Genomic DNA, 12,810 nt, shown 5'->3' with positions numbered 1-12,810 from the left:
TTTTTATTTTTTTTTATATTATTTTTTTTTTTACATACTGTCACCCTAGCAGTACAGTGTCACCATAGTGACACTGTATTACTTGTGGGGGGTGATGAAGATTTTTTTTTTTTTTTGTACACTGATTGCTTTTACACCCATAAAGGCTGTAAAAGCAATAATTTCTCCTTCTCTCTGGCTGCATTCTTGCCGCCATTGAGAAATACTGTGTGAGCTGTGATTGGTCACAGCTTGTCACATGGTACAAGGCTGTTGTGAATATCCCTGTACCATGTGACCTCTGTGATCATTCACAGATTTCACTAGTAGTAAGCAATGATGTCAGAAGTGACATCTTGCTTACTACTCTGCATGTAATCACTGATTGGCCAATCAGTGATCACATGATCGGGACCTCGCACAGAGGTCCCATACGATGATCGGTGTTTCACTGTCTGGAGGACACAGCGGGCACCAGATCGCTCCCAGGGAGCGCGCACAAGCAGGAGGCGGGGAGCCCGTTTATATACAACAACAGAATGGGAAGTGGTTAAATCCCCTTTCTTCCCCATTCTGATGCTCAGCTTGAACTTCAGCAAGTCGTCTTCACCACGTCTAGGTGCTTAAATGCATTGAGTTGCTGCCATGTGATTGGCTGATTAGCAATTTGTGTTACCAAGCAATTGAACAGGTGGACCTAATAAAGTGGCCGATGTGTTTCTATGGGACAGATAACTGGATTATGGATTTGGGTTGGCAGCAGGGGCAGACTGACCATTTGGAAACTCGGGCACTGCCCGAGGGCTCGGGGTCAGTAGGGGGCCCCATGAGAAGCCCCTGGTACCTTTTTTATAGGCTTTTTTGAGTTTGGGCAAGGACACAGGGGCCCCATGATCCCCTATTGCCTGGGGGCCCCACGAGTTGTCAGTCCACCCCTGCTTGGCAGTTTTTACCTCTGCTACCACAAATACAGCTTTTATGGCTTTCCATCATTATTGTTCATAAATGACTCAATAATGACACCATGAAGCTGCTGGATGGATATCTGGGGAGATTTTCTGTTACATGTTGAACAGGCGATACAGTAAGTCCGCCCTTGGGGACTCAATTACAACACATTATTCATGCATAAAATATTTACCATTCCTACATTACTTATGTATAGTGTTTATGTTGATCTTCAATCTCAGTGCTGTATGTCCTGAATGCATAGATCTGGCACCAGCTGAAGTCACCGTAGATCTGCTGCCACCATAGGACAAAGACTCCGAAGGTCAATGCCAGCTGCCATACGGCAGGACATGTGACTACGGCCTCGTTCCATCATTGAAGGAATGCTAAATTAGCACTTATGGCCCCGGTGCCCAACCTGTGGTGTGAGGGCTGCATGGGGCCCTTTGGTATGTGATGTGTGGCCCTCGGACATTAGCAGTCTGTAGTGGAAACATAGACTACGGTTCCCAGGTTCATAACACATGCTGGTAGGTTAATTGGCTCCTATCTAAATTGTCCCTAGTATGTGTATGTATGAATGTGAGTTAGGGACCTTAGATTGTACACCCCTTGAGGGTTAGGGACTGATGTGAATGTACAATATATATGTAAAGTGCTGTGTAAATTGACGGCGATATATAAGTACCTGAAATAAATAAATAATAAATATTGTCTTCTGCAGCATATCCCCAGCCAACAATGTATCCTGTCCTCACTCTCTGACCCTCATTTTTCCTCTATTAGATCTGCAGTCTCTGACAGTCCTCATAAGCATTACATACAGTTGTGTTCAAAATAATAGCGTCAGACATCACTAACCGGATCAATCACTGTTTTTGGTGGAAATGATATTTCTACATGGCAAATAATTTCCTAGCAGGTGTAGTAGAGTAATAGAAATCCAACAGACCCGACAGTCATGACATGCATGCTGCTGATTCTGTGTCATTGAATCACTCATTCAAAGGGGCATGTTCAATATAATAGCAGTGTGGAGTTCTATTAGTGAGGTCATTCATTCTTTGAAAAACAGGTGGCAATTATTGCCCTTATTTAAGGAAGGAAGGCAGCAAATGTTGTACATGCTGGTTACAGTGCATTTCTCTCTGAAATTCTGAGGAAAATGGGTCGTTCCAGACATTGTTGAGAAGAACAGCGTACCTTGATTAAAAAGTTGATTGGAGAGGGGAAAACATATAAAGAAGTGCAGAAAATGATCGGCTGCTCAGCTAAAATGATAGCAAATGCTTTAAAATGGCAACCAAAACCTGAAAGACGTGGAAGAAAGCGAAAAACTACCATTGGAATGGATAGAAGAATAGCCAAAATGGCGCGGACTCAGCCAACAATCAGCTCCAGGAAGATGAAAGAAGGTGTGACGTTCCCTGTGAGGACTGTTACAATTAGAAGACGCCGATGTGAAGCCAAGCTATCTGCAAGAAGCCCCCGCAAAGTCCCACTGTTGGAAAAAAGACGTGCTGAAGAGGTTACAATCTGCCAAAGAGCACATTGACTGGCCTAAAGAGAAATGGTGCAACATTTTGTGGACTGATGAAAGTAAGATTGTTCTTTCTGGGTCTAGTGGGCGGAGACAGTTTGTCAGACGACCCCCAAACACTGAATTCAAGCCACAGTACACTGTGAAGACAGTGAAGCATGGTGGTGCAAGCATCATGATATGGGGATGTTTCTCATACTACGGTGTTGGGCCTATTTATCGCATACCAGGGATCATGGATCAGTTTGAATCCATCAGAATACTTGAAGAGGTCATGCTGCCTTATGCTGAAGAGGAAATGCCCTTGAAATGGGTGTTCCAACAAGGCAACGACCCCAAACACACCAGTAAATGTACAACATTTTGGTTCCAGACCAACAAGATGGACGTTATGGAGTGGCCAGCCCAATCCCCGGATCTTCATCCAATAGAAAACTTGTGGGGTGACATCAAAAATGACGTTTCTGAGGCCAAACCAAGAAATAGAGAAGAACTGTGGAATGTGGTCCAATCATCCTGGGCTGGAATACCTGATCACAGGGGCCAGAAGTTGGGTGACTCCATGCAACACAGATGTACAGCAGTTCTCAGAAACAGTGCGACTACAACCAAATATTCATGAAGTCATTCAAAGGAAAGCAAAATCTTCAAACATTTCTCAGTTTATATAGTGAATGTTTGAGTTTGTAAAGAAGAATACAAACACTGAGATTTTTTTGAACCGTCTAATATTCACTTTTCTTCCATTTTTTTAGAGGAACAACACAAATTTGATGTATTTTTCTTCATGTTGTGATTTGGAATAGAATGTGTCGTGTTCCCAATGCATTTGTGTGGATGGAAATAAAAGCTATTAGAAGGATTTTCAGCTTTATTCACTTATTTCAACACACTGCTATTATTTTGAACACAACTGTATATTGATTATTATGTGTGGCCCTTTGGTGATGTCAGGGGCCACCTTTAGCTCATAAGTTGGCAACCTCTGGTTAATGGCATGCTAAAATGACATATGAAAATATTGACTGAGAAGCCACTTCGGCATGCCTTAAGTGCTCTTTCTGATGCCTTAAAGTGTTACTAAACCCAAAACCAGTGGTGTATTTTGGTTGTGTGCCACCCTGGGCAAGAGTAAAATTCCCCCCCCCCATGAGAGTCGGACACCCTTCAGCAACCCACAGGCGACACTGCTGTGCCTGTGCCTCACCTGCTCCCATCCTCAGTCACTAGCTGCCACATATTTCACTTCTGCGGGGGGGATGGCACCGCGCCCCCCCTGAAAATAGCCACCCTAGGCAAATGCCTTGTTTGCCTTGTGGTAAGTACGCACCTGCCTACAACAGTACAATCAGTCTGTAGATGCAGTAAAGCATGCTTGTTATACTCACCATGGAACCTAAGGGGTTAATCCTCTGCATTGTGTAAAGAGGCTGTTTGATCCTGTCTTCTCTGATCCTCTCCTTTTTCCATGTTCCCCATTTCATCTCCTGATAGAACACAGTCTTGAGGGACACTCTGCACATGCTCAGTTTGGTGTGTACTGCTAGAGAGGATTTTTTTTTTTGGGAGAGTGCATGTGATCAGCACAGGGCCAATCAGCACTGTTCAGACAGAGGTCAGGGGTTCTGCATCTTCCTAGAGCTTGGGTGTCAAACTGGAGGCCCTCCAGCTGTTTCCAAACTACAAGTCCCATGAGGCACTGCAAGATTGACAGTTACAAGCATGACTCCCAAAGGCAGAGGCATGATGGGATTTGTAGTTTTACAACAGCTGGAGGGCCACCAGTTTGACACCCCTGTCTGAGGAGACCAGATATAGTGAATGCAGGGTCCGGGGAGAGCGGATATAGTGAATGTGGGGTCCGGGGAGAGCGGATATAGTGAATGCAGGGACCGGGGAGAGCGGATATAGTGAATGCAGGGACCGGGGAGAGCGGATATAGTGAATGCAGGGTCTGGGGAATGCAGATATAGTGAATGCAGGGTCCGGGGAGAGCGGATATAGTGAATGCGGGGTCCGGGGAATGCAGATATAGTGAATGCGGGGTCCGGAGAGACTAGATATAGTGAATGCGGGGTCCAGGGAGAGCGGATATAGTGAATGCAGGGTCCGGGGAGAGCGGATATAGTGAATGCAGGGCCCGGGGAGACCAGATATAGTGAATGCAGGGTCCGGGGAGAGCAGATATAGTGAATGCAGGGTCCGGGGAGAGCGGATATAGTGAATGCAGGGTCTGGAGAGACCAGATATAGTGAATGCAGGGTCCGGGGAGAGCGGATATAGTGAATGGAGGGTCCGGGGAGACCAGATATAGTGAATGCAGGGTCCGGGGAGAGCGGATATAGTGAATGCAGGGTCCGGGGAGACCAGATATAGTGAATGCAGGACCCGGGGAGACCGGATATAGTGAATGCAGGGTCCGGAGAGACTAGATATAGTGAATGAAGGGTCCGGGGAGAGCGGATATAGTGAATGCAGGGTCCGGGGAGAGCGGATATAGTGAATGCAGGGTCCGGGGAGACCGGATATAGTGAATGCAGGGTCCGGGGAGAGCGGATACAGTGAATGCAGGGTCCGGGGAGAGCGGATATAGTGAATGCAGGGTCCGGGGAGACCGGATATAGTGAATGCAGGGTCCGGGGAGAGCGGATATAGTGAATGCAGGGTCCGGGGAGAGCGGATATAGTGAATGTGGAGTCTGGGGAGAGCGGATATAGTGAATGCGGGGTCCGGGGAGACCAGATATAGTGAATGCAGGGTCCGGGGAGACCAGATATAGTGAATGCAGGGTCCGGGGAGAGCGGATATAGTGAATGCAGGGTCCGGGGAGAGCGGATATAGTGAATGTGGAGTCTGGGGAGAGCGGATATAGTGAATACAGGGACCGGGGTTTAGTAACACTTTAAATACTGTTTCAGTTTGATCAATCAGACCTTATGCGTACATAGAGCCTAAGACTGCAGGCCCAGTCAGCAAAAAAAAAAATGACTGTGCCAATGGGGAAACCTGATCTATTTTCAGAAAGCACACAATTCTTTCAACATATACGGCAAACTCATTTTTTGACTGACACTCACGTTTATATCTTTGCTGTTCCATATTTTCATAAAAGTATTTTTTTGTTTTTTCCCATCTTTGGTCAGCCATCATCAAGGGTCACCACCTACTCTCCGGACTAAAACAGCGGTTCAGTGCTGGCCCAGTCATGGCTTGTGCAGTTTTTGGCTGTGTTCACAAATGTGCGCCACAGATCAGCCCCTGCTGCATACTTTAATTTTGTGACTTGCTAGTTATAATGCTGCATTCTGATCACTGGCGAAGAGGAGACTGAGGAAATGCTTCCTCCTGCCTGCAGCAAACTAATTTTATCTTCTTGGCTTAGGCAAAGTCACTAACTGGATCTCAGGGACAGCAAAATGGGCAATGTTGCTTTATATTGTGACATGTCAGGAAGGGTCAGAGTGTAAATTGTAGCATTACAACTGTAACTATTCATTGCAACTTTGCAGCAAGACACAAGGTGAGAGGCTGCAGCAGGGGCTGATCTATGTCAAACATTTGTGAACACAACCAAAAACTGCACAAGCACCAGGCATGATTGTGTCACCTTTGAGCCGGTATCTTAGTCCAGGAAGAAGAACTGGCCCCCTATGATGTCTGAACAAATATGGCTCTGTCCTTCTGGGGGGAAAGCACTGTCAGGGTGACCGCATCACTGGGACTGGTCTTTGCTCCGAGTTTGGTGGGAAGGACTGGCAGGCTCCTGTAAACATCACAGCAGGGATCTTATAAACTCTCTCTGAAAGCTGTAGCAGATATTTTGAAGACCACCTTTATTACCTGTTTAAACAACTTTGGTTGTCATCAATCCCCTCTCCCTCCGATCTGTAATATCCCCCATCTCACAGCTATTAGTTTTCTATGCAATTAATAATTGTTATTTAAAAGAACACATCTCCAGCGTCCCTTTAGACATGCATACTCCTCCCTGCTGATCACTGCATGCTACAGACTATAGATGTGTAATCTGCTGATCAGCTGCTTGAGCATGCACATCTAAAAGAACACATCTCCTACATCCCTTTAGACATGCATGCTCCTCCCTGCTGATCACTGCATGCTATAGATGTGCAATCTGCTGATCAGCTGCTTGAGCATGCATATCTAAAAGAACACATCTCCGGCATAACTTTAGACATGCATGCTCCTACCTGCTGACCACTGCATGCTGCAGGGTATAGATGTGCTATCTGCTGATCAGCTGCTTGAGCATGCACATCTAAAAGAACACCAGGGATGTGTTCTTGCAAATAATGACCAATGTGTGGACAGATAAAAAAAAGACCTACCTGGGTAGATGGGTGGATGTTGGCTGGAATGGTCTTCAGCCCCTTGGATCCGCATTCCACGGCCATGCTGTAACAGCGGCACTCTGAGGGGCAGGGCTGGGCGCGGAGGGCCAGGAATGACGGTATGAAAAAGGCGGCGATGATGAAGAACGAGTGATCCGATGAGGCCATTTTACTGCGGCTGCCGAGAGAAAAAAAAATATACTGAGAGGCATGTACATATCTGAAGGGGTGTCATGAAATTCCAGACATATTAGGAGGTGTCATGTAACATATCCATTATATATCAGTACTTCCAAATGGCTAAATACAACCTGAAAAGATCATTTATATGAATTTGATGTTTTTCATTTTCTTTTCAATAGCTTTTAAAGGTAATTTGTTTTTACTAACAAAGTTTTAAGGGAGATCCAGTGTCCATATGTATCATGTACTGTATGTGGGATGAAGGTACAACATTGGTTAATGGAAGACACAAAGTTTTGAGGGAGATCCGGTGTCCATATGCATCATGTACTGTATGTGGGATGAAGGTACAACATTGGTTAATGGAAGACACAAAGTTTTGAGGGACATCCGGTGTCCATATGCATCATGTACTGTATGTGGGATGAAGGTACAACATTGGTTAATGGAAGACACAAAGTTTTGAGGGACATCCGGTGTCCATATGCATCATGTACTGTATGAGGGATGAAGGTACAACATTGGTTCATGGAAGACACAAAGTTTTGAGGGACATCCGGTGTCCATATGCATCATGTACTGTATGAGGGATGAAGGTACAACATTGGTTCATGGAAGACACAAAGTTTTGAGGGACATCCAGTGTACATATGCATCATGTACTGTATGAGGGATGAAGGTACAACATTGGTTTAATGGAAGACACAAAGTTTTGAGGGACATCCGGTGTCCATATGCATCATGTACTGTATGAGGGATGAAGGTACAACATTGGTTAATGGAAGACACAAAGTTTTGAGGGACATCCGGTGTCCATATGCATCATGTACTGTATGAGGGATGAAGGTACAACATTGGTTAATGAAAGACACAAAGTTTTGAGGGTGATCCGGTGTCCATATGCATCATGTACTGTATGTGGGATGAAGGTACAACATTGGTTAATGGAAGACACAAAGTTTTGAGGGACATCCGGTGTCCATATGCATCATGTACTGTATGAGGGATGAAGGTACAACATTGGTTAATGAAAGACACAAAGTTTTGAGGGTGATCCGGTGTCCATATGCATCATGTACTGTATGAGGGATGAAGGTACAACATTGGTTCATGGAAGACACAAAGTTTTGAGGGACATCCGGTGTCCATATGCATCATGTACTGTATGAGGGATGAAGGTACAACATTGGTTCATGGAACACAAAGTTTTGAGGGACATCCAGTGTACATATGCATCATGTACTGTATGAGGGATGAAGGTACAACATTGGTTTAATGGAAGACACAAAGTTTTGAGGGAGATCCGGTGTCCATATGCATCATGTACTGTATGAGGGATGAAGGTACAACATTGGTTAATGAAAGACACAAAGTTTTGAGGGTGATCCGGTGTCCATATGCATCATGTACTGTATGAGGGATGAAGGTACAACATTGGTTAATGGAAGACACAAAGTTTGAGGGAGATCTGGTATCCATATGCATCATGTACTGTATGAGGGATGAAGGTACAACATTGGTTAATGGAAGACACAAAGTTTGAGGGACATCCGGTGTCCATATGCATCATGTACTGTATGAGGGATGAAGGTACAACATTGGTTAATGGAAGACACAAAGTTTTGAGGGAGATCCGGTGTCCATATGCATCATGTACTGTATGAGGGATGAAGGTACAACATTGGTTAATGAAAGACACAAAGTTTTGAGGGTGATCCGGTGTCCATATGCATCATGTACTGTATGAGGGATGAAGGTACAACATTGGTTAATGGAAGACACAAAGTTTTGAGGGAGATCCGGTGTCCATATGCATCATGTACTGTATGAGGGATGAAGGTACAACATTGGTTAATGGAAGACACAAAGTTTGAGGGACATCCGGTGTCCATATGCATCATGTACTGTATGAGGGATGAAGGTACAACATTGGTTAATGGAAGACACAAAGTTTGAGGGACATCCGGTGTCCATATGCATCATGTACTGTATGAGGGATGAAGGTACAACATTGGTTAATGAAAGACACAAAGTTTTGAGGGACATCCGGTGTCCATATGCATCATGTACTGTATGAGGGATGAAGGTACAACATTGGTTCATGGAAGACACAAAGTTTTGAGGGACATCCGGTGTCCATATGCATCATGTACTGTATGAGGGATGAAGGTACAACATTGGTTCATGGAAGACACAAAGTTTTGAGGGACATCCAGTGTACATATGCATCATGTACTGTATGAGGGATGAAGGTACAACATTGGTTTAATGGAAGACACAAAGTTTTGAGGGAGATCCGGTGTCCATATGCATCATGTACTGTATGAGGGATGAAGGTACAACATTGGTTAATGGAAGACACAAAGTTTGAGGGAGATCTGGTATCCATATGCATCATGTACTGTATGAGGGATGAAGGTACAACATTGGTTAATGGAAGACACAAAGTTTGAGGGACATCCGGTGTCCATATGCATCATGTACTGTATGAGGGATGAAGGTACAACATTGGTTAATGGAAGACACAAAGTTTTGAGGGAGATCCGGTGTCCATATGCATCATGTACTGTATGAGGGATGAAGGTACAACATTGGTTAATGGAAGACACAAAGTTTGAGGGAGATCTGGTATCCATATGCATCATGTACTGTATGAAGGTTGAAGGTACAACATTGGTTAATGGAAGACACAAAGTTTTGAGGGAGATCCGGTGTCCATATGCATCATGTACTGTATGAGGGATGCAGGTACAACATTGGTTTAATGGACGACACAGAGAGGATATACATAGAAAGATGAACAGTCCGCTTTCAACAAAGTGCAATAAGAAAAGCATGGACTGAAAGATAAAGACCCAAATGGGATTTCTGTAACCTTGGGGTATAGGCAAGACCACCATTAGAAATCAAGGGGCCCTATACAGCCAACGTGACAGGACATCCCCCCCATCCCCTCCTAGAAAAAGAGGTAAAATGAGCAGTGTACCATGGCAAATTGTGGGTGTGGAGAAAAACAGTGGGATGTACTTAAAGGCTAAGTTCACCTTAAAAATAATAATTTTTTGCAGGTAATTTTTTTTTTCTGGAGCCTGCAGAGCATTGCAACCATGTTCTGCAGATCATGGGTGCAATGTCAGGATCCTACAGAATCTCAGAGTAACACCCTGCTGACATATTGAGCGCAGGATGTTAAATGGACACAAGATGGCAGCAGTCTGAAGTTAGACAGACTGCCAGAGGAAAGCTGTGTGGGACTTGTAGGCGGCTTGCAGGGACTCTCTATCTAGGGTGGAGATAACAAACTACATTTCCCAGAGGAGCTGGCTGATGGATGCGGGCAGATAAATACCAAAGCCCTGGAACTGGAAGAAAGAGTGAACAGTGAGTGCTGGAGAGGAAAGCTGTGCAGGACGTCGGAGGTCCAGGCTGGGCCAGAACTGCAGAGAGAGAGAGTGAAGGAGGGAGGGAAAGCTGGAGACCACTGGCAAGCTGGCCTGGCAACCATAACAAACGAGCAGATGGACCTGAGTGCTGTCATCTGGAGTGATCTGTGTGGGAGGAATCTGGAGGGGCCCCATCTGCAGAAAGTTACAGCAAGAGCAACGTTTCGGAGTCTCACATGCGTGCTGAAGGGGTCCTGCGAGACACCGAAAGGTTGCTCTTGCTGTAACGATGTGATTGCTTATTAAAGCCTTGGACCCAAAGTTGGAGAACTTTGGTGTGCTGGTCACACAGCACCCACCTACACATATAGCCATTGTTTGATGCAGGAACATGTGTGTTGGGGTTCTGGAATTGTCCCCTCTGCAGAAAGACTATCCGCTACCTGACCGCAGCCACGGATGGGGTGAGAGAGTTCCATACCCCAAATTACCTAAGTTGCAAAAGACACTGCTAAACTCTCTTCCCAAGTTAGTGTCCTCTGTGCTACAAGTTACAAGGGTTACGGCCTAGATGGTTTGGCCCATCCAGCCTTGCAGCCTACTAATCATTACACACTCTCAGCATACTGAATCACAAGAGCCTACTGCAATACCTGCACCCTGCGGGTCAAGCTGCCTTGGTGCCTCAGACCCAGCTTACATAATTCACCTTCCCATTCTACTACAGAAGCGTGTTCTGCCCCCCCCCCTTTTTCTAAATCTCGGCCAAATTCTATAGATACAAGGGCAACATCCTAAATCAAGCTCACTTAAGTTAGCAGCTTCTCTTACTTTATGCTCACCTTCTTTGGAGAACTCCTACCCTTGCACCAAGAGAGATTTGAACCTTTATGTGCCCCAACCGGGGCTCCATCGAGCGCGCTGAAGGTTGAACATTGCAGTTTAAAAGGACACTGATCCATCCTTTTACAGAGCCCTTCCTTTTTCAGAACTGAACCCAGCCACTGGTACCTGAGGGCCCAAAGTGAGCTAGTCCTTCAATCTGATTGCTTCTTATTCTGCTCACCTGGGAGTAAACGCTTCAGGGCTGAGGGTACTGTTTGAATTCTGAACTGCCAGACATATAAAAGAATAGATTTGAGTGTGGAACAAGAATCGGGCGCTGCATACACCATCAAACAGCCCGCATACTCTCTCAGTTCCCACCTGTCCCTTCTTCCATCCCTTGTTCCGGCTGCCCCCCTAAAAAATGCCGCCCTAGTCAATTGCCTTGTTTGCCTTGTGGTAAATACAGCCCTGGTGCAAGGGTCGGGAGTGTCTACTGTACATAGTGCAAGGGTCGGAAGTGTCTACTGTGCATAGTGCAAGGGTCAAGAGTGTCTACTGTGCATAGTGCAAAGGTCAGGAGTGTCTACTGTGCATAGTGCAAGGGTCAGGAGTGTCTACTATACATAGCGCAAGGGTCAGGAGTGTCTACTATACATAGCGCAAGGGTCAGGAGTGTCTACTGTGCATAGCGCAAGGGTCAGGAGTGTCTACTGTGCATAGTGCAAGGGTCAGGAGTGTCTACTGTGCATAGTGCAAGGGTCAGGAGTGTCTACTATACATAGTGCAAGGGTCAGGAGTGTCTACTGTACATAGTGCAAGGGTCAGGAGTGTCTACTGTGCATAGTGCAAGGGCCAGGAGTGTCTACTGTACATAATGCAAGGGTCAGTAGTGTCTACTGTACATAGTGCAAGGGTCAGGAGTGTCTACTATACATAGTGCAAGGGTCAGGAGTGTCTACTATACATAGTGCAAGGGTCAGGAGTGTCTACTGTGCATAGTGCAAGGGCCAGGAGTGTCTACTGTGCATAGTGCAAGGGTCAGGAGTGTCTACTGTGCATAGTGCAAGGGTCAGGAGTGTCTACTATACATAGTGCAAGGGTCAGGAGTGTCTACTGTGCATAGTGCAAGGGCCAGGAGTGTCTACTGTACATAATGCAAGGGTCAGGAGTGTCTACTGTGCATAGTGCAAGGGTCAGGAGTGTCTACTGTACATAGTGCAAAGGCCAGTAGTGTCTACTGTACATAGTGCAAGGGTCAGTAGTGTCTACTGTGCATAGTGCAAGGGTCAGGAGTGTCTACTGTACATAGTGCAAGGGCCAGGAGTGTCTACTGTACATAATGCAAGGGTCAGTAGTGTCTACTGTGCATAGTGCAAGGGTCAGGAGTGTGTACTGTGCATAGTGCAAGGGTCAGGAGTGTCTACTGTACATAGTGCAAGGGTCAGGAGTGTCTACTGTACATAGTGCAAGGGTCAGGAGTGTCTACTGTGCATAGTGCAAGGGCCAGGAGTGTCTACTGTACATAATGCAAGGGTCAGTAGTGTCTACTGTACATAGTGCAAGGGTCAGGAGTGTCTACTGTGCATAGTGCAAA

General features: G+C 45.6%; 1 protein-coding gene across 1 annotated transcript in view; it reads right to left on the bottom strand.

The window, feature by feature from the left end:
- Positions 1-12,810, bottom strand: part of LRRC24 (leucine rich repeat containing 24) — a 230,166-nt gene that overhangs the window by 18,831 nt on the left and 198,525 nt on the right. Inside the window, exon 2 of the mRNA XM_089692105.1 lies at positions 6,820-7,000. Within this exon, the coding sequence (XP_089548231.1) occupies positions 6,820-6,990 (171 nt within the window). The 5' untranslated portion in view covers positions 6,991-7,000. The remainder of the gene's footprint in view (positions 1-6,819; positions 7,001-12,810) is intronic.

The sequence above is a fragment of the Staurois parvus genome, unplaced genomic scaffold (genome assembly GCF_062004578.1).
Source record: "Staurois parvus isolate SC_StPar_1 unplaced genomic scaffold, SC_StPar_1.0 ptg000575l, whole genome shotgun sequence".
Classification (NCBI taxonomy): Eukaryota; Metazoa; Chordata; class Amphibia; order Anura; family Ranidae; genus Staurois; species Staurois parvus.
The sequence above is the reverse complement of the archived record's forward strand: the minus strand, read 5'-3'. Positions and strand labels throughout refer to the sequence as shown.